The sequence below is a fragment of the Trachemys scripta genome, chromosome 8, assembly GCF_013100865.1.
Source record: "Trachemys scripta elegans isolate TJP31775 chromosome 8, CAS_Tse_1.0, whole genome shotgun sequence".
In the NCBI taxonomy this organism is placed as follows: Eukaryota; Metazoa; Chordata; order Testudines; family Emydidae; genus Trachemys; species Trachemys scripta.
Window position 1 is genome coordinate 5836534 of NC_048305.1, and position 22542 is coordinate 5859075.

At 48.5% G+C, this 22542-nt stretch overlaps 1 protein-coding gene and 1 non-coding gene across 2 annotated transcripts in view; both read left to right on the top strand.

The window, feature by feature from the left end:
• The first annotated feature begins 980 nt into the window (after window positions 1–980).
• Window positions 981–22542, top strand: part of FAT2 (FAT atypical cadherin 2) — a 66355-nt gene continuing 44793 nt past the window's right edge. The window contains exons 1-5 of the mRNA XM_034780242.1: window positions 981–4269; window positions 5018–5332; window positions 18373–18434; window positions 20113–20424; window positions 21179–21389. Coding sequence (XP_034636133.1) covers window positions 1005–4269; window positions 5018–5332; window positions 18373–18434; window positions 20113–20424; window positions 21179–21389 — 4165 coding nt within the window. The 5' untranslated portion in view covers window positions 981–1004. The remainder of the gene's footprint in view (window positions 4270–5017; window positions 5333–18372; window positions 18435–20112; window positions 20425–21178; window positions 21390–22542) is intronic.
• Window positions 9715–9799, top strand: TRNAR-UCU. Its single transcript is given in 2 exon segments — window positions 9715–9751; window positions 9764–9799. It is a non-coding gene; the product is annotated as a tRNA-Arg (tRNA).

A 22542-nucleotide genomic window follows, 5' to 3' on the forward strand; every position in this document is an offset into this window, starting at 1 on the left:
AGTAAGGTGCCAAACAACTGGCAGGTACTTGATATGCAATTTGAATATAAAAGAAGAAGGGACAGTCCCAGAGAGTGAACTCCTGGGATATCCAAGGGAAATAGAGGCACCTATAAATAGCTTGAATTATCAGTGAATATCCTCAGTTTCATCCCCTAATGCAAAGAGAAATGCATTCATCTAGCTTTATAAAAAATACCCTGGCTATTTAAAAACCATCGTCACCCTCGCTAATAACATTTCTCCATATTAATTACACATCTGCTGCCCTTCAGTGATGTTACAGTCATGTCTTTGTGACAGTCACATTCATGATGATAACGTTGTTAATCCACAGACTGAGGTGTGATGCTAGTGAAGGAACCTGGCAGCAGGGGCAGTAGGATTGTACCTACCGCAGAAACACTCGTGTCTCGGTACTCAGCAAGAGGAAGGAACCTCAGAAAGCACACAACAGCTCAGACAGGTTTCAGTAAAATATGGGACATCACCTCAGCAGGATTTAAAGAAGGACTAAACATTTATAGGAATAAAAAGGTCACCCTAAGTTGTAATAGCTATTGCTAAAAAAGAGAGTTTTGGAAGGGACCGAAAACCTCATGCACCAGGGTTTAATGCAATCTCTAGCTACTAGGGATTAGGATGAGATTAGGGCAGATTGTCCCACATCTCCCCACAATGGAGTTTCCCTGAGGCACTTTGTGCTGGCCACTGTCAGAGATAGGAGACTGGACTAGACAGACCATGGTTCTGATCAAGTCTGGTAATTCCTGTGTTCCTATTTGTGACATTTGCTGGAGAGTGATACTGTTTCTTTAAATCAGGTCCTGCTGGATGTGAGCATAATGCGTAGTTCAATCACATCCTTACCTTGTGTTGCATCTTCTTTCATGCTGTAACATATGAGATTTAATATAACTGTCCCTATCCATGTTAGCTAACAGACTAATTGTTCGTTCTTTGCCTCCCTTCAGGGCCCAAGGAGACACCCCGCCTCACGCACCATGGAAGTTGCTACAAAGAAGCGTGTCCTGAGCTCTGCTTGTTTTCTGATGCATTGTCTGGCCTGCCTGGGGAGCTCTGAGAAAGGCAACTCCTCCCCCTTGCATTTTACCCACCCCTTTTATAACACCACAATCTATGAGAATTCTGCCCCCAAGACCTACGTCGAGAGCTATGTCAAAATGGGCATTTACGTGAGGGACCCAGAGTGGGCCGTCAAATACAGAATAGTTTCCGGGGACAGCGACAGTCTCTTTAAAACCGAGGAGCACACGGTTGGGGATTTCTGCTTCTTGAGGATCAGAATGAGGAGCGGGAACACGGCACTTTTAAACAGGGAGGTCAAAGACAATTACATGTTGATCATTCAAGCCACGGAGAAAGCCTTTGCCTACGAAGCGTGGGCCAAAGTGCTGATCCACGTTCTGGACAGGAATGACTTGAAGCCTCTCTTTTCACCCCCCTCGTACAAAGTCACCATCAGAGAAGACACACCTCCGAAAACTGCCATCAGTGTGCTCAGCGCCACGGATGCTGACCTGGGTCAGAATGCCGAGTTTTATTACGCCCTCCACACTCGCTCACACTTGTTCACGGTGCACCCCACCAGCGGAGTAGTGATGACGGCCGGGAGGCTGAATGGTACATACCGAGGGAAACATCAGCTGCAGGTCCTGGCTGTAGACCGAATGCGGAAAATCTCCGAGGGCAATGGATTCGGAAACCTAGCTAGTCTGGTGGTCCAAGTGGAGCCATCTGCCGGGAAGCCCCCAGCTATTACCTCAGTGATAGTGACACCAGCTGACTCTGCCGAGGACCTCCTCTATGCAACATTGCTTGTGGAAGCTAGTGGTTCAGAACCCGGGATCGAGTCCGTTGATATTGTGGCCGGAGATCCAGGAAGGCATTTCAAAGCCATGAAATCCTTTGTTGGGAGCAATGAGTTCATGATTGTGTCAACCAAAGAGATCAACTGGTTGGCTAACCCCTCTGGTTTCAATCTAAGTCTGCAGGCCAAGGACAAGAGCAAACCACCTCTGTGCTCGCAGATTAGAGTTATCCACATACCTCCTTCCAAGTACGTCTCTGCCAGATTTCAGCGGGAAGTGTACAGAGTCCAGCTCAGTGAATTTTCCCCACCTGGGAGCCAAGTTGCTATGGCTAAAATCACTCCAGTCTTTCCAAAACTGAAGTATATTTTGAGACCCACCCCCGACAGCACAGGGTTTAAAATCAACCCTCAAACCGGGCTCATAACTACAGTCAGAACGATGGACTTCCAAGACCAGTCTCACTTTGAGCTTGAAGTTACAACAGCCAACAGTCAGGCCTACGCCACTGTTGCCATTGATATCATTGATTGCAACAACCATGCTCCAACTTTTACTCAGTCTTCCTACCATGGCACCTTTGATGAAAACGTCCCGCCTGGCACCAGTGTTTTAACAGTGCAGGCTACAGACCATGACCATGGGGAGAATGCCTTTGTCACCTACAGCATAGCCAACAAGAAAGCAGTTCCATTTGTCATTGACCGATACTCAGGCATCATCTCCACCTCCAAGCCAATGGACTATGAACTGATGCAGAGATGGTACCATCTGCGTGTGTGGGCATCAGACTGGGGATCCCCCTTCCGCCATGAGACCGAGGTTTATGTTTCCCTCATTCTGAACAACCTGAATGACAATGCCCCAGTGTTCGAGAAGGCAAACTGCAATGGAAGCATCCCACGGGACTTATCTATTGGGCACCCCGTGGTCACAGTATCTGCCATTGATGTAGATGACCTGCAGCACGTAAGATACCAAATCACGTCTGGCAATGAGCTGCAGCATTTTGACCTGAATCCCGTCTCTGGAGTCATTTCCCTGAGAACCTCTCTCAGAGATCTTCCTGCTGGGCAGTCACCCCTCTATTCTCTGAAAATAACTGCAACAGATGGAGAGAACTATGCTTCACCTACATTTGTTAACATCACTGTGATCAGCGCAGGCTTCCCAGTCCGCATGCAGTGCGAGGAGACGGGGGTGCTGCAGCAGCTGACGGAGAATATAATCCACTCCATCGAGTCTCTGTCTCAGGACCAAGGCTTGGAGGAGGAAACATCTGTGAACCTGTATCATGTGAATCATCATGCACCTCAGTTTGATGACAACTTTCCAAGGTCTATCGATATCATGGAGACTGCCCCAGTCAACTCAACCATTGTTGACCTTGCAGCTGTTGACCCCGACACTGGCTTTAATGGCAAACTGGTCTATGTGATCGCTGATGGAAATGAAGACAGTTGCTTTACAATTGACATAGAAATGGGTCTCCTCCAAGTTCTCTCCCCTTTAGACCATGAACGAACCAGCTTCTACATCCTTAACATTACTGTGTATGACCTTGGCACTCCTCAGAGGTCATCATGGAAACTCTTGGCTGTGAATGTGTTGGATGCCAACGACAATGCTCCTAAATTCCCACCAGGTGCATATGGGGTGGTGATACCAGAAGATGTAACAACAGGGACAACTGTAGCACAGGTGAAAGCAGAAGATGCTGATACAGATGACAATGGGAAGGTAAAATATTCCCTCCTAGCCCCCACTGATAAATTTGTCATTAACAGTATCACTGGGGAGGTGACAGTGACTGGCCCCTTGGACAGAGAATTGTGGCCTCGCTATGTGCTAAAAATAGAAGCCAGGGACCAGCCTAGAACAGGCCACCAGCTGTTTTCGGTCACCAATCTGGTTGTGACTTTGGAAGATGTAAATGACAACTCCCCACACTGCATCCCAGCCCTGAACCATGTGAAGGTCCCTGAGGACCTGCCCCTGGGGACCATTCTGCTCTTCCTGGAAGCCTTTGATCCTGATGCTGGCTCTGGGGGAGAGGTAAAATATAGTCTTATCAACAACGAGGAGAGGACATTCCACATGGAGAGGTTGACGGGGGCTCTCCGGGTGGAGAAAGAGATGGACTATGAGACGAGGAACTTTTACAATCTGACCATACAAGTCAGCGATGGCGGGAGGCCCATCTCTCGCTCTTCATTCTGCCACGTGGCGGTTGATGTCCTTGACGTCAACGAGAACCTACACCCTCCTCGCTTTGCCTCCTTTGTGTTCAGCGGCGGGGTGCAGGAGAACAGCCCCGAGGGCACGTCGGTGATGACGGTAACAGCTCAGGATGGCGATAAGGGGAAGGATGGAGAACTCCAATATTTCATCCGAGAGGGCACTGGCCTGGCCGTCTTCCGCATTGAAGAAGACACAGGTAATGACGGGCCAGTGTAAAGGTATGTCAGGGGGCACTGTGAAGATTGGCTTAAATGACATCCTGTGGTTGGTCTGAATTTTGACCCAACAGAACCTTTCTGTATTCTGTTTGCAAAGTCCATGGGCTCAAATCACCCTTGCTTGTGCAGGGGAGTGGAATGTGCAACCCCATGAGCTAACAGGGGCAGCTGCTCCCAATGGGAATTCACCAATGTGTGGATCTCCTGCCTCCCTAAGGGGCTCTGCAAGGGGAAGATACCTTGCAAGACAGCCAAAGTCCCATGACAGCCCCACCACCTGAAGCTGCTCAGGGATACCTGGGACTGGTGTATGTCCCAGACATACTTTCCCTGTCCTCTTCCTGGTTTTCATTGCCCACCTCCAGGACTGCCTGGGCCAGCTGTAGGCCCCACAGTAGAGTGAGGTTTGCGTGCACCTTGTTCAGCTGGACCGATAGGGTATTAAATCAAGAGTCACTTCAGGCGTCAGGGTCTACTCCTGCAGCATTTCACACCTTTTTCTCCCCCTCCACCACCCAACAACCCCAAGGTGTGCAAGCTTCATTTCTGAGATAAGCCCTACCCCATGCACCAGATTCAACACTGAGACTCAGATCTCCTGCCTGGTAACACAGAACTGCTAATGGACCACACACAAATTCCAACCCAGAATTTTTAAGGGGATTGTCATGCATGTTTTTTGGAATTCTTGGAATCCATTGAAAGAGCTTTTGGTAACTCTCCTAGGTACAATTCAGACCATGGGACCACTGGACCGAGAATCTACATCTCACTATTGGCTGACAGTGTTAGCTGTTGACCGAGGTTCCGTTCCTCTGTCCTCTGTGACCGAAGTTTATATTGAAGTCACCGACCTCAATGACAACCCGCCCCAGATGTCAAGACCAGTCTTTTACGCCTCCGTCATGGAGAACTCCCCAGTGAATACCTCTGTCCTTCAGCTTGATTCCAGGGACCCAGACTGCAGCTCCGCAGGGAAGCTGACTTTCCACATCGTAAATGGAAACCCTCAAGGGTTCTTCACCATTGACCCTGTCACAGGTAAGGACTAACCAGACTCCGTGCCTCCATAGCATACTCAGTGCAGGAGAGAGCACAGCTGCTAAATTACAGCTGGCCTCTCATGAAGTGGGTCAGTTTAACGGTGACTCTTTCCAATATCCAAATCCCCAGGGACAATGTCTGCTAAGAGGCCAATTGTCTGTCACTGGCACTCCCACAAGCGGTCACAGTCTTTATCTGCAGCTCTCAGAAAGAAACAAGATTGTTTTACCTCTGTGAGAGCCTCAAAGAAATTTGTTTTTAGTATTTACAATCAACTGCCCCACTGAGCAGTGTAAGTCAGCAGCAAGTGTATCAGCACCAGCAGGAAATGGCCTTTTGGAAGGCACTCTTTGGTTGTGGAATAGAATGATCTCCATACGACAGGATCAATCAAAACAAATTCTGCTATCCCGGGGGACTCCTCTGGTTCGCCAGTGCTTTTAGTGCAGCATTGACTCAGCCTCTTTCTGCCATCGCTCCAGACGACATCTTTCAGAGCATTAACTGCCAGATCCGTTAGCGCCTTCCAAAGGCCACTGATGCTAGTGTAACCAGCTTCCCCAAACTAGGAGAGTCTGGCACGGGGCCGGTCTGAAAATGAAAGCTCTGCCAGGCCTCTCACTATATCAGCTCTTGGGAACTGGGGAAAGGAGGGCAAAGACTCTGAGTATGCGATGGGGTTGAGTAAATGAATCTGGCATGTACAGCCCCACGATAGTGCAACCGGTTAAAGTTTTGAACTATGCCTACTTCCTTGTTCTCAGTATGCTACAACAGCTGGACGTACTGAAGAGGCAAGTGAACTAACAGCTCTTGGCAATGGGTGTTGCTCATCAGTCTCTAGTAACCCCTCCCCTGGCTTGTTAAGAAGGGGGACTGGTGGGCTCCAGATGTTGAGATATTGTAGAGTTGACCATGTGGCGGGGAGGGCGGGTATAGTATAATATAGTAAATGGTGAGAACCTCTAGATTTCAATAGAGACTCTTTTTGTACTCCCTGTAAGATGGTACTGTATGTTGGCCACAAATGGCAACATGCTGGATAATATTACATGGTGGGCTCTGGAGTCCTCCCACCCATCTGTCTTCTTCAGCAGCTGCGGCTCTACGTTCCTCTGCACCCCCGGTAACTATTCACTCTGCTAGAGAGTTGCAGCAGCCACGTAAAAACAATATTCTAATTTTATGTTAGAATAACCAGGCTAAAATCCAAACCAGCTGATTCACCTCTAAGGGAAATGTCTGTACACAAACAAAAAATGCGTCACTCACATATAAGCCATCTCCCATCCCTCTCTCTGTACTCTCCATCTCCGGGGTTGTGTGCATCTGATGAAAGGTGACCTTATCACTTGGTGGGAGGTCTCTTCTTTAAACTCAGAGCTTGGGAGCAGCGAGAGGACCTGCTTCCAAACTTGATCTAGCTTCCTTTCTCTTCCCCTTTACTTGCATGTCATCCACGACCAAAACAATTGCCTGGAAACACTGGCATGCACCCGTAGGTTTACATGCAAGTATCTACAGAAATGAAAAAGAAGGCATTGATTGCTGTTGCCAGATAAAGTCACAGCTTGTCTACATTTCTGGCCTGTCGGCAGTTTATTGTTAACATAATGCTGATTTCACAATGAGGAAGGGAACGTATTGATTGCCCCACTAAAATGGCTTCAACTACAATCTTCTTGTGTCTCATCCTGAGGCTACCGATGGCTGAAAAGTGGTGGAAGGCAGAATGCTGCTCTTTGTCATCAGTGATGATTGACAATGTGTTTGACATGGGGATCTATTTGACCATCTCAGGACAGTGAAAAACCATCATAGTTGTAGGGGGGGGGAAACCATTCACAAATGGGTGACTTTACCTAAATTTAAAGAGAGGGGGGAAAGGGCTCAGAGAATTTCTGGCACCATGAAGCCTTTAGAGCTTTTAACACACTCTGAAGAGGTTTTTCCAATATTCTAGCTCTTTATTCTAAATGCTTTTTCAAAGCCAAAAAATGCCTCTCTCTCTTTCTTTACTAAATGGAGGAAAGACAGTGAAAGGTTCTAGAAGGGTTTAAATTCCAGAACCAGCAAAGCTCTAAAAGAGGGTATAAATGATCACTTCCAAATTCTACCACACTCACTCTGAGATCAACCCAACATTCAAAGACAGGAGAATATTCTGAGTGATTGAATTTGCTGAGGCAGAAGTGGCTCTGACTGGACATGACTGGGAGTCTTACTTTCTTTATGTTCTTCAGTTATGAGCTCTGAGTAATTTCAAGTGGAAACCACAGAGTCCATTGTTGTTAGTCATTCAATTTTAGCAAATACTGAAGAGATGAGAGTTGGCAGAAAGGTTTCAGAGTCATGAGCCAACAGCACACTCAAAAAGAAACTTCCTAAACTTGGAGAACACCACAGTCTAGGTCAGGGGTGGGCAAACTACAGTCTGCAGGCCGGATCCAGCCCATCAGGGCTTTGGATCCAGCCCGCAGGATTACCAGCCCCGTTACGCAGCGGGGCTAAGGGGGGCTCCCAGCCTGCCCTGGCCCCGTGCCGCTCCCAAAAGCAGCCGGCACCACGTCCCTGCGGCTCCTGGAGGAGAGCGGGGGCAGAGGGCTCCACGCGCTGCCCTCGCCTGCAGGCACTGCCCCCGCAGCTCTCATTGGCCAGGAACAGGGAACCGTGGCCAATGGGAGTTGTGGGGGAGGTACCCGCAGGCGAGGTCAGTGCTCGGCAGAGCCGCCTGCCCCACCTCACCCCACCCCATTCCCAGGAGCCACTGCCGGACATGGTGGCCACTTCTGGGATTCGCCTGCAGGTCTCAATGTAGTTCCCTGTGGACAGAGGGTCCCCTCCCCCCAGTTGTCATTTTGCTGGTGGTCTCACAGATGCCAAGAATTGCAGGGGCCACAGAGGTTACACTCCACCTCTCAGTCCTAGAGGGAGGTTCCTCCTGTTTGGAGCTGACACACACTGGCGGACGCAGCCCACACTGCAGCTGTTCTGCGAAGCGATAGGAATTCAGTCCCCTTTAAGTCAGTCTCTCAGAGCCACAAGGCTTTACAGGGAGCAGAAAGGGCCCCCCTGAGAATGACCCCTCAACAAAGGGCTTCCCCAGACAGCATAGAGCTCGCATAAAGGACTCAACCCTGTCCCCCCTCTCGGCTACCTGAGAGAGGGCGGAGAAGAGGGGTAATTAACCTTTTGTTTATAAGAAGAGGGAATAAACACAGTGAAGATGAGAGCTTCCTGCCACTGGCAATGGAATATCCCCAGCCCAGCCTAGCAGATGGTGCAGCTGAGTTTTTGCGAGACATAGTTTTAGCGGGAAATGTTTGCAGACATCTACATTGGCTTTGCCTAGTATTCGGAAGTCATTCTTTGATGTAAATTGCGTTGCAATGTACGGGGAGTTTTGCAGGTGGCGAGGAGGTGCTGTGGAGGGAATTGAGGATGTCGATGTGATAGGGTGGTTTTGGTCACTTGTCCTGAAGACAAGGAAATGTAGAATACATGGTATCCACTTTGTCTCAGAAAACTGGTACCTTTCACCAATCTCTCTCTCGGGAACACCCTCCAGCTCTAAGCGATCTGCTCCTACTGGGTTCCTGCATCCGGAGGGGCTACTGCTTCCAGAAACTGATTTCTTTCCCTGTGTGTTTCTTTCCATGGAGGGAACCGGAAAGCCTTGCAGACATGGCTCCCCTCCCTCTTTAAACCCGAGTTCCTCCTTTCAGGAGACCAGGGCTGGGAAACATGCCTGAATGCATTCGCCTTATCCGTCACCTATCAGCTGGGCTCCCAGCCCATTCCCAGTGTGCAGATCTAAGCGTGCTTTGAGACATATGGGCACCTTATTCTCAGGGAGGAAAAGGTCACTTTCTGCTTTACTGCTGTGAGCTCTAATGGGGTGTGGTCTTGTAAGTTAGTTACATTGGCTATAAAAATCCCACAAATGTCTGAACAGGAGGCAGTTGGGAGCCTAGTATCTGAGGATCAATGTGGTTTATGCTTAGAGGTATGCATAATTTTCTCCAGCTCTGCCTTTTCAGAGGCCATCCGCTATCATGGTATTCTCTATGACTTGCAGTAGCTGTGTGCCCTCAGATATGTCATTTCTTGTACAACACGTGTATATCTTTGTCTTGGAGTAGGCGAGGCTGAAAGTCTGGCCGTGAAGCCGCCTGTCTGTAATGACCCTGCAGCAAGCAGTGCCTGCTGATCATGCTAGCGTGTCGTCTTCTGTGACACCCTCCTACAGACACAGTAATCAAAGTCATTTGGGGGTCTTCAGACTTTGATTTTAAGAAAGACACCTGAGCAACAATGTGCCAGTTGCGCCTGGACTTCTTTGGCGTATAACATCCCCAGTCTTTCCCCTTGAAAAAGGTGGCTCTGTGGCACAATGGATAGTGCATTGGACTTCTAGAGGATGAAGGGATTCAAAGGTTCTGGGTTCAAGTCCCAGTGGAGTCACATTTTGGGGGGGGAGGGATAGCTCAGTAGTTTGAGCATTGGCCTGCTAAACCCAGGGTAGTGAGTTCAATCCTTGAGGGGACCAATTAGGAATCTGGGGCAAAAAATCAGTACTTGGTCCTGCTAGTGAAGGCGGGGGCTGGACTCAATGACCTTTCAAGGTCCCTTCCAGTTCTATGAGATAGGTATATCTCCATATATTATGTTGGGCATTGTTTTAACCCAGATCTAATACACCTGTTTTCTGCTCTGTCCCACTGAGCACACCGTGCCCATCTGACTGTAAAAGGTTTAGGAAACTGCAGACTGTTCTAACATCAACTGTGCAGTGTTGTTACATGATGCTGGCAATACTTGTGGGGTGGATTTTTTCTTTGTCACCTCTAAACAGAGGGCTGCATACAGTACTGACTTGCAGATGAGACTGGATTTAAAGTCCTTGTAAAAGCTGAAGCCAGAATAAGTCTTGGGTTTCTACCCTCATGCTCCTGCAACAAGCCTTTACATGCTTGGGTTTGTTCCAGCTGCAAATCCTCCGGCTTTTATTACCAGCTCTCACATTCCTGAATTTGACTCTTGGAATTAGGAATTGGAGACACAAGCCAAAGAGGTGCTTGTGAAACCAGGACCGGCTCCAGGCACCAGCCTCCAAGCATGTGCTTGGGGCGGCACCTGGAGGGGGGCGGCGCTCACCTGGGGAGAACGGGGCCGCGGCCGGGCTCTCCGCCCTCCTGCTGGCGCTCCAGCCAGTTGGGGAGAGCGGGGCCACGGCCAGGCTCTCCGCCCTCCTCCCGGCGCTCTGGCCGGCCAGGAAGAGCAGGGCTGCCCTCCCCCGGTGCTCCGGCCACCAGGGAGAGCGGAGCCACGGCAGACTCGCTGCCCTCCTCCCGGCGCTCCGGCCGGTCGGGGAGAGCGGGGCCCTGGCCGGGCTTGTCACCCTCCTCCTGGCGCTCCGGCCGGTCGGGGAGAGCGGGGCCCTGGCCGGGCTCGCCGCCCTCTCCGCGGCGATCCAGCTGGCTGGGGAGAGCGGGGCCGCAGCCAGGCTCGGCGCCCTCCCCTGCCGCGCTCCCCACTGGAGGGCGGGGGGTGGCAGGAGGCTTTTTTGCTTGGGGCGGCAAAAAATCCAGAGCTGGCCCTGTGTGAAACCACCCCTTGCTCAGATCACCTTTGCAGTGACCTCCATTGACCTGAACACAGGAGATACCTCTCTTCTAAAGAACCCTGGAAAGCATTTGCTCCTTTCCAAATGAATTACAGCAGTGAAGACTGTTCACTCCTAATCAGCAATATGCAGGGCAGATCTGATGGTGTCAGGGGTGACCCTGATACCAGGGAAACCATTCTCATCATGGAAAGCACTCACTGCTGACTTCACTCAAAATGCTGAAATTCAGTGCAATCATAATCTCACTTTGCATCCTTAAAGGAACAGGACTTGGAGCTTGTGGGACTCACTTTCACAAGACATCTCTGAGGCCAAGAGTTAAGCAGGATTCAAAAAAAGAGCTGGATATTTATATGGAGAATGAGGGCATCCACTGTCACATTAGATGGAATCATTTTACATTGGATAAGGGATATACATTCTTAGGGAATAAACTAACCATTAATGGGTTAGAAAGAAGTGTCCCCTGTATAAGGGACTGGCCACTAGAACCCAGGCCTGCAGAGCCTGGAGTAGCTGATAGTCCCACAGTGCCACTAGGTAGTCATATAGAAGTATAGCCAGGGAACAGGGTGGAGGATAGGTGCCACAGGAAGTACCACCCAAGAGATCCATAGTGACAGTATCATGAAGCTCTCTGATTGGCCAACTGCCCCTACTTAACCCCAGTAAGTTGTCCGGGCAACCACACAGACCTTGGCCTGCTGTAATGCCAGACTTCACCTGGTCTCTGTCTCCATCCTGGCTTTAACCCCAATTCCTGCCTCTCAATTCTAGCCCAGTACTGCCTCTGATCTCCAGCCTGACTCTGACCCTGATTCCTGCAGACCTCAGCCCAGCTGTGACTGCTAGGCCAGACTGCCTGCACCCCTATCCCTCACACCTGCTGGCTAGCTTTGTCCAGAATTGTCCACTGAGGGGTGGTTCTTGAAGCTTCCTCTCATGCATGTGGTGCTGGCTACTGTCAGAGACAGGATGCTGGAATGTATGGACCCCTGTTACTACTGGGCTAATGTCATCCCAGATGTAACTTTTTAAGGACCAGTTGCACAGCCCTTACTCACCCTGGTGAAAATATGTGTTTTCCCCCCTTCTGGAATATCATACTATTTCCATATGAACTGTCTCAAGCAGCCTTCCCATTCACTGCCCAGGCTGTGCCACTTCCCCAGTAGCTGGCAGGGGAACCTGGGCCTGCCCACTACTCCAGGTTCCAGCTCCTGGACCCTCTAATCACCAGCCGAAGTCTGCACCATCCCAAACATTGCTGCTGTTTCCCTGAGCCTTTTCCTACTCCATCTCTATCGGGCTCCTGCTCCACCACCCTTCTAGGTAAACTCTTCCTTCAGGGCCAGGATCCCAGGACTTTCTCTCTACCCCTGGGTCTCCTCCTTTCCCTCTCTAAGTCTAGAGAATGAATGCAGGCTTCCACACTGCAGCCCCTTTCTGCGTAAACTTCCTTGCTTTATACTAGCCCCACCTGCTCCTACTCAGCTGGGCTCCATCCCTAATCAGGGCTTGCTCATCAAGGCTCATTCTCCCTCAGATGTGGCCTATTGGATTACTTAATCCCTCCTGGGCCACATTAACCCTTTGTGGGGTGAACATTCCATCACAGGGAGATGTAAGGAAAGAGGGGACCATTAGACCTCCTGTATGTCACAGGCCATTAACTTTCACCCAGTTGTCCCTTTAATGAGCCCAATAACTTGTGTGTGGCTAAAACATATCTTCCCGAAAGGCATCTAGTCTGGATCTGAAGACATCAAGAGATGGAGAATCTACCATTGCCCTTGATAGTTCGTTTCAATGGTTAATTGCCTTCACCATTAACAATTTGTGTCAAGAGAAAGAAAAAGGGAGAGGGGTCTAATGAGGAGATAAAATGGGAGAACAGAAAAAAAGAAAAAGGGTGAGGTAGGTAAGAAAGCACAAGAGAGGGGGAGAAATGAAAGAAGGAAGGGGACAATATAAGAGAGAAAGAGGATTTCAGGCAAACTACCTCCTCCTTTTTCAGGACCTTGTGGTAAAAAGCTCAGGTGCCCTTGACCTTGGAGCTCCCTGTTTTAACTCTTTGGGTTCTGCTCTTGCCCGAGCTGGGCATGAGGTCAGAACCCTATCCCCAGCTCTGCCAGCAGAAGCTGTTGTTTTCTGTTGGCTGATACCAATGCGCTGTTGGTTGCTGCTCCTGTTCCAACATGCCTGGCTTTCTTTTTCCTTATTCTGACAATGAGCAGAAAGCATTCTGTTGCTACAGGCAGAAATGATCTGTTCTCATTGCTCAGCACGTGGGCTCGGACAGGCTGCAAGCACAGGGCTTGTGCATTCCTGGCCTTGCAAACTTTCCTTCCAGCTCGAAAAGAACTTTAAAGCCGATACAGGACCTGAGTTAGTTTGCAAGTGATCTTCAGGACCAGCCTGAAGATTATTAGGAGGAGGAGACGACCTAGGAGTAAACATGTTTGTGTTGGTTCTTGTCTGGGATTCTGTAAAAAGGCCACCCCGCTCAATGATTAACCCGGGCAGTAAAAGCTCGAGGGAGTTAACCGCTCCAATGGCATCTAACCTCCATGTTGTGTGTAGGGGCTGAGTTGGCCTCTGGAGCTCCAGCCTCCTGGATAGTCATTGTGCCTTTCCAAACAGCGACAAGGTACCTGTACCATTACTGAGCACTGGGGCCCAAACAAGGAAGTCAGCCAAAAAACCCAGAGTGGATTTCAAATCCCATTAGAGAGCCTGCTCGGTGTTGGCCAAATGAGAAAGGAAAACAGCAATGATCGGGGAAGGGTGCTTTTTTCCAGCTCCTAGGAGGAAGTGGTTCAAACAGCTGTGTGTAAACATCTCTTCAGGGCACAAGAGCCAAGGGAAGTAATGGTTTTGCCTTCCACTCTAGCCCTCTGATTTCAGAGTGTGCGTAACAGAAGGGCAACAAAGAAAAACTAGGTATTAATTCCAGCTGGCTTCCCCTAAACTTCACGTCCGGTCTCAGCCTCTGGGGCTCCGAGTGCTCAGCTGCCGGAGTTGTGCGAACACACTTGGCATTTGTGTGCCTTGGCAGGCGTGCAGCACTACAGCTCCGTTTGGGACTTAGAGCAATTAACCATTAACCACACGCACTTGCTGGGCTCAAGGCAGGCTGGTTAACAAACCATGGAGAGGCATCACTAGCTGCGATTGGGCATGGGGTGGGGGGCACAGAAACAAGTCTGGCCTAGTGGAGCTTGCCCTGGGGTCAGAAAGAGAAGCCAATGGAAGAGAGACTCCCCCTCTCCCCCCCGTTGTACACAGGAGTTATGGACATAAAGCAAAATCACCAGTGCTGGTGAGCAGCGTCCTCCATTATCCACAGGGAAGGTTTAGCATGGACCATGATACGTCTATCATAGAATGATGATCAGTAGGACCGAGTCCACCCACCCTCTACTCATTCATTTCCCAGCTGCTGTGATGCTCAGCCAGAACCCAGTTTGTTTTCAGTTCCACCACCAGGCCAGCCCTCAGTCTGGCCTCCTTTTTGTGACTAACTTTCTACCAGTGTGACAAGGTGGGTGAGATAATATCGTTTATTGGACCAACTCCTGTTGGCGAGAGAGCCACACAGAGCTCTTCTTCAGGCCTCGCAAGCTTGTCTCTCTCAGCAACAGAAGTTGGTCCAATAAAAGATATCACCTTAACCACCTTGTCTCTCTAATATCCTGGGACCAACATGACTACAACTGCATTGCATACATTTCACCCATGTTCCCCCTTTCACATCCACTTACCCACCTGGCATCCACCCGCCTCTCCCAGCTATTCACACGTAAGCCGTTGCTACAGGATTCAGCAGTCTCACCAGGCACCACTGTTTATGACTCAGCATTTAGGCCCTGATTCAGCAAAGCACTTAAGCATGTGCCGAAGTGTTTTGCTAAATCAGAGCGTTACTTGTTCTCATAGATATATTTGTTCCGGCCTCAGCGGGAGGGCGGGGGGAGAGGCTTAGATGATTGTTTGAGGTCCCGTCTAGCGCTACATTTTTATGATTCTATGACAAGGGACAGATTCAAAGATTCCTTGATTGCTGTATTATTGCTTCCTGCTTTTCTACCTCTGCTCAGATGTAGAAATGATAATTGGGGGAAGAATCCATCACATGTATCCAAACTCTTGTTATAAGATACATTAACGAGACCAGGTTTACTGTTTTAAATGCATCAGATAAATATTTATAGTGGCAGCTGCCACAGCTGCAGGGCGTTTCTCGCAGCCACATGTGATTTTCTGCTGCCTGTTGCACTTAGACACGTGTACACAAAAGTACCTATGACAAAATTTAAAACAACAGTATCGGTCCAGTAAATGTATTAACCCTTGGATCAGAAACAGGATATTAAAACATTTGGGTTGTCATTTTTGACACCCCTGCAAATGTTTAATGGCATTTGACGCCTTCCACTCTCTTTTTAAAGGCAAATCCAACCGACAGCAGGTGGTGAAGGAAAGCAGGGATGATGTAAGCACAGGGTTGCCAATGAGAATTACATATCCATTAGAGTATCAGAGGGGTAGCCGTGTTAGTCTGAATCTGTAAAAAGCAACAGAGGGCCACAGGACCCTCTGTTGCTTCATATCCATTAGACAGACTGCTACAGGCACTCACTACCACCCAGGCAACTAGTCAACAATTAGTGTTCAAAAGTCCTAGGTCAAGCCTCAAAAATCATGAGATGAACTTAAAAATCACGAGGTTTTTTTAACTATATATTTGGGGTTCACTTTAATTTGCCTTCTGGTTCCTGAGCCTTTGGGGTACACACAGTCGCATTTTCAAGCTTTTATCCCTAACTGTGAGGGCTAAAAACTTACTTTTAAAAAACAAAAGAAAGCTGAGATTCTCACATCATCATTCGACTCCAGGAGTTGGGGCTTAAAGCACCATGTGTCCCAAAATTCGTGATAAAATCACTGGAGTTAGCAACACTGCACCACACACATGTTCAGTAGTATATGAAGAATATAGAGAGTCTATTCCCACATGGGATCTGTAATATGCAAGGTAAAGTCTAATCTTTCCCCATTTATTTTCAAAGGTACTTTCTGCATGTGGAGATATTTCACCAGGAGTTGGCATTTGTGTAGCGGACAGTGGATGAGATTCAGGGAGGCCAGCCAGTGGACACAGCTGCTGTGTAGTATGGTTACTGAGGGCAAGCAACCCTGTGAAACAATCTGGTTTTAAAAAGGTGCCTTTAGAATCATAGAATATCAGGGTTGGAAGGGACCTCAGGAGGTCATCTAGTCCAAGCCCCTGCTCAAAGCAGGACCAATCCCTAAATGGCCCCATCAAAGATTGACCTCACAACCCTGGGTTTAGCAGGCTAATGCTCAAACCATTGAGCTATCCCTCCCCTCCAACGTGGTTGTTAAACCAAACATACACCTTAGCAATGGCCTCGTCTGGAATCTCTCATACCCTGTGCTTTCCCCCCTCTGCAGAGCGGTCATACCAATAAAGAGAGACAAGGAGGAGAGGACATTTTTGTCGTACTCATTATAAATCATAAATAATAATAATGCCTAGCTTTGCAATGGCAGATCTCAAAGTGCTTTTCAAAAGAGGGTGGTATCATTATCCCCATTTTACAGATGGGAAAACTGAGGCACACAGAGGGGAAGTGACACCCAATAGCAAAGGTGGGAATAGAACACAGGTCTCCTGAGCCCTAGTCCAGGCTAGTAGGCCACACTGCCTAGTAACAGGGTGTGTACTCTAAGGGTAGGTCTACACTTACTTCCTGGTTTGGCGGCAGGCAATCGATCTTCTGGGATCGATTTATCGCGTCTTGTCTAAACGCGATAAATCGATCCTGGAAGTGCTCGCCGTCGACGCTGGTACTCCAGCTCGGTGAGAGGAGTACGCGGCATCGACGGGGGAGCCTGCCTGCCACATCTGGACCCGCGGTAAGTTCGGACTAAGGTACTTCGAATTCAGCTACGTTATTAACATAGCTGAATTTGCGTACCTTAGTCCGAAGTGGGGGGTTAGTGTGGACCAGGCCAAATGGTTAAAGCAGGGGACTGTCAAATTCTATTCCCAGTTCTGCCACTGACTTACTCTGTGACCTTGTACATGGTCCTCAACCTTCCCTGCTTCCATTTGTCCATCTGGAATAAGGACATAATAATATCTACATTGCAGAGATATTAAAGGTGCCAAAGCACCTTAATGAATGTCTGGAAAGCTGTTTGGGATTCTCAGATGGAAAGTCCAATAGATTGTAATTACGCTTACAATGATAGTGCATTATCATAGAATCATAGGACTGGAAGGGACCTTGAGAGGTCATCTAGTCCAGTTCCCTGCACTCACGGCAGGACTAAGTACTATCTAGACCATCCCTGACAGGTGTTTGTCTAACCTGCTCTTAAAAAATCTCCAATGATGGAGATTCCACAAACTCCCTAGGCATTATGATTGGTTATTATAAGTATTATTACTGGTCCAAATTGGAGGTCCTCACTCAGTGTTCACACAAATTCCCATTGACTTCAGTCGGCGTTTGCGTGAGTAAGGGCCCTCAGGATTTGACCCATAACGAATACATAATAAATCAAGCAGTGACTGCTGGCCGTGGCAGACACAGGGCTGACGCAGGCAGGAGGCTCTTCATTGTCAGAAAGTCATGCATTATATATAACATTTCCATCAGCGGAAAAGCTGGTTTTGAAAACAGTGCAGAGCTGGCAGCCCGTCTGAACAGGATCATTGTTAAGCCAGGAGAGGAGTCACCATCAGGATCCCTCCTCGGTTAGCTACTTGTGAAATTCATCGATTTAAAGGCTAGGAGGGACCATTATGATCACCTGGTTTGATCTCCTGCATAACGCAGGCCAGAGAATTTCACCCACTAATCCCTACAACAAGCTCACGCTAGAGCATATTTTTCAGAAAGCCATTGACTCTAGAGCTAAAGACTTCAAATGATGGAGAATCCACCATATCCCTTGGAAAGCTGATCCAATGGCTAATTACTGTCACTGTTAAAAATGTGTACGTCATAGCCTGGATTTATCTAGCGTCAGCTTCCAGCTGCTGGCTGGGAGAGAGATTCTTCCCCTCCATAAAAAGGAACTTCAGACTTTTGCCCCAAATACTGTAACATTTAGAGACCAGTGTTTAAAACGGAGAAACAGGAGGCAACATTTCCACATTGGAAAACCACTTCTACTCGCAAGAATGGGAAGTTTGCTCGTTTGAAGCCAGGAAATGTTCTCTTCCCACAGTCCTCTTGCTTTTTTCTATCCATTTACTTAAGGGGTAACATCGGCATTGGAATCGGTGGCTCTGGCTGGCGAGTTAGAAGAGCGATTTGCGCCATCCCCTCCTATGAGGCTTGGAACTCAAAGATTATTTCTCTCTTGGCAGGTCTGATTTCCACCACTTCTCGGCAGCTGGATCGAGAACACAAGGCTGAACATATCCTAGAGGTGGGTAATGACGAAGCTGTAATTAGCTTTATTTACCTACAAGTGTTTCAAGTCCTCAAAGAACATTGCCTTGCAAGTTGGCACACAGAGAAAGAGGCTCATACCATCAGCTCCCAAGCGCTGGGAAAGATAATTAAATGTTCTGCTTTTTTTCCCCGTGTTGCCCCAAGTGCCAGCTGCACAATGTTTTTGAAAAGTGCCTCAAGATTTCCTAACGGAAGAGCAGAGAAACATGAGGCCTGTTGCCAAACCATGGGGAACGAAGGGTGGGAATTACAATTCTAACCTCTAACAACATAGACAACGATTCATTTGTAAGAGGCCAAGCCAAAGAAATTCACCCTTATTTGTCTTGGTGTACGACATTATCTGGGCCCAGTCCTCAGCAGCACTGACCTCACGCTGGCTGCTGTTGGATTGGAGGGAAGGGAAGGGGGCCTCCCCAGTCCTGGAACACAGCTGCGGCCAAACTAACCCCCAGTACAAGTTAGAGAAGGCACAGCAACCCTATGGGCCATTCCACCAGCCCAGGATTGCCTATGCAGAAAGGAAAGTAAGGGTGGGTATGGAGCAACCTATGCTGCCTTTACATCACTAGGAGATTTCCCTACAGTCGGGTGATTCCCATAAAGCTGAAGGAATCCCCAGTTGCCTTGAGGAACCAGCCCCCTCCTCCCTAACAATAATGTTTAGTAATTTTAGAACACTCTACACACACATACCTTTTCAGTGTCACAGCATCCCAAGAGATCTGATTATACCCATTTTATAGAGGGACAAACTGAGGCACAGAGAGGTTAAGTGACTTGCCCCAAGACTCGGGGTAAGTCAGTATTAGAACTCAGAAGCTCTTGTCTCCAGTGCCAGTGCTCAGTTACGTCAGTACATTTGTCAGACTGTTTCTAAATGCTCTATAGTTTCTAAATACTCTATAGTTCCAGACGAGGGGGAATTTTCCTGCCCCATTTCTATATTTCTGTGGATTCCATGATCATTTGGGAGATATTTCAGCACACTACTTTTTCTGCAGTTTCAGGACCTTTGTGTTCCTTTTCTCCCACCCTCCAAGAGTTTCACAAACACATCAGTGAAAATGGCCAAATCCTAAACAAAGACAAATAACCTCCATCCCATTTGTTACAGTCCCTGTATACAAAACATTATCAATAACTTGTCACACAAAGATCACAGGTCTGCTCAGTCTAGGTTAAATCACCTTTTTAATGACTTTTGGCACAGAGCTCACATGTACCATGGGGAGGTCATGACTGCCTGTTCATGCATCCAGAACCCTGGAAGAATGTATATATTTGTGTAGCAAGATTAGGACCAGATTTAACCACATCCGTTTTACTCTCTAACCCTTCGGCACAAGGAGTAGTGTTAGTAAATGCATCTCCTCTCATGTGGACCAGCCCTAGACAATACCACGTTGTGTGACTTACACAACTTCTGCAAACTGCAGACCCCAGAGAACAACTTGGTCACATGCAGTTGGATAGGTTTGAAATTTCATCCAGACAAGGGAAGTGACATTCAGATCGTGTTGGCAGACAAATACACATACACACAACAAACACCGTATATTTTCACAACTGCCCTTCATGATGAGGGTTGGCTGTTGTGCCCTGGGTCATGACAAGATGCTCCTTCACCGAGTCCCCTGGTTTGCTTGCAGGTTGCTGTTTCAGACAACGGAGATCCAACCCTGAAGTCCACCGCCAGAGTCGTGATCCAGGTCCTGGATGCCAATGACAATCCTCCCAGCTTCCCCCACAAACTCTTCATGGTTCAGCTCCAAGAGAGAGCTGCTTCCGAGGCTCCACTGCCGGTCTGCAGGCTGATTGCCTCAGACCGTGACGTGGGGCAGAATGGACAGGTCACCTATAGCATGGAGGAGTATGATGAGGGGATATTCACCATCAACCCTGCAACAGGCATGGTGCTTTCCAGAAAGGCTTTCCCTGCCTCGGAATACAACATACTAACGGTGAGAGAGGCACAGAGAGAGAATGCACCTGAAGGGAGAAGGGGAGAGGGAAACAGAAGTAGGAGGGAGGGAGAAAATGAGAGGAGAGAAAGAAGATGGATAAGATGAGAGGGACACATGGAAGAGAGAGAGAGAGTGAGGAGGGGGAGATGGACACAGATGGAGGGACAAAGAGAACCAGCGAAAGTGAGATGGAGGTATGAAAAATGGAGGGAAAGTCTGGGGTGGAATACACCACATTCTTCCAGGGAGAATATCATGTTCCACATGATCTCACCTGGGCTTGGATCTGAGTCTGAGCTTTCCCATAGTTTTAGAGGTGTTTAGATTTGGGGTTCTGGTTCAGATCCATTGCAGAGAGGAGCTGGACCCAACTCACAAAGTTTCAATTCAGGTTCAAACTTCTGCCAACTTCAGGGGCCTTTGGATCCAGGCTCCTGGCCCAGGTCCCTCTCTGCTTTGACGCAAGCAAGGGTCTGATTTGGAGTGAGCCTGGGAAAGTATAAGGGTTTGCTTTGTGACCAACAGGAATTTGGTTTGCATGATGTCACTGTGAAAGCAGGTGAAACTTTGCCCATATGAGTGAGGTTTGCTTTGTGGTTTATGGGTGAGTTCAGGCTTAAAACTCAAAGAGAAACTGCAGGGAAGTATCATGCAGAGCCGGGCCCTGAGAACTGCAGCCCAACCTGATTAGTGTGCGAGATTGCTAAACCAGCACTTCTCTCTGAAACCTGGCCTGTGTATTCATTGGCAGGTCAAGGCGACAGACGGGGGCAACCCCCCACTTTCCTCCAGCGTGCGGCTTCACATCAGTTGGGTCTCTAGCCCAGGCCCTTCCTCAGAGCCGCTAGCTTTCGACGAGCCTCATTTTAACTTTGCTGTGATGGAAACGGACCCCGTGAACCACATGGTGGGCGTGATCAGCGTCGAGATCGGACCCAGCCAGCTCTGGTTTAACATCACAGGTGAGGCCCCAGTGGGAAACGAGTGCTGTGGTGTCTACGAGCTGAAAGAATTTTGCCCCAGTTCCCTTGGCATTCAGCACATACATGCCCTGAGCTAACAAAGCTGTTTACTTAAGATTATAGGAGAAGCCTCCATGTATGCATTGACTGGCGTTCAGGCTGACTACACAGTAAACATAGCCGCCCCACTAAAAGAGTTGGTGCCCAAGAACAACTACCCATCCTATTTTACAGTGACATTTCTGGCACTTGCCCATCTCTAATGAAATCTCCTGCTCTGGAAGATGCCGAGGGTGAGACAGACTCACATGGCTCATGGGAAATATGTGGCAATCATGGCCCTGCTGCCTGGTAAATCACTTCTTCGGCGTTCTGATTGGCTGACCCGGTTACCATGCTTGCTTTGCTCAGGGCACTGTATGATTTCTCTGGAAAACAATTCCTTTTGGACTCCTCCGCTTCTTCCTCCTCTGAGTCTGCTCTTACATAGCCTATGATTTCCATCAGCTCAGGTTCGATATAGACGGGGTGTCTTTCCCTTACTTCTGATGGAGGTGCTTACCCATGACAGTTCTTCTTTTTAGGACTCCCCTCTGGGACAACTTTGTGGGAAGCAGACTGTGACGTTGGGGTGAATTTGTCCAGGGATCGCACAGGGCAGAGATAGTGGTTCAGAACCATCTTGCTGTTCAGTGCTCAGTATGTGCCTAGTACTATCTTGGGACTATGTCATGTTCCTATTATCCTAGTCCCCGTTGGGGTCCAGTCTGCAGGAATTGTCCTTCGCAGGCAGAGCTTCAAGTGTGTGAGTAAATCCTTCTCCCTCCTCTAGTGCACTTGGGCAAGGATAACGAAGTATGAATACAATGAACAATGGGAGTCGACATCGTGTAGCGCTGACAATCCCAATGCAACGTTTCTCTTGCTTTATTACCACTTGCCTGGATTTTATAGCCCCAAGGATATTTACTCTGAATTTAATCACAGCATTTATCTTCCCTTATAGTTCAGGCCTTTTCTGACCTCCTGCATGCTGACCACTACATTCAGAAAAGGCAGTTGTTCATGCATCCTAAGTGCTGCCTCACCATGCATCCGAATCCGTAGTGTTTCATTTATTTTACGCAGCTGGTGAAGTTGTGATTTGCAGCAG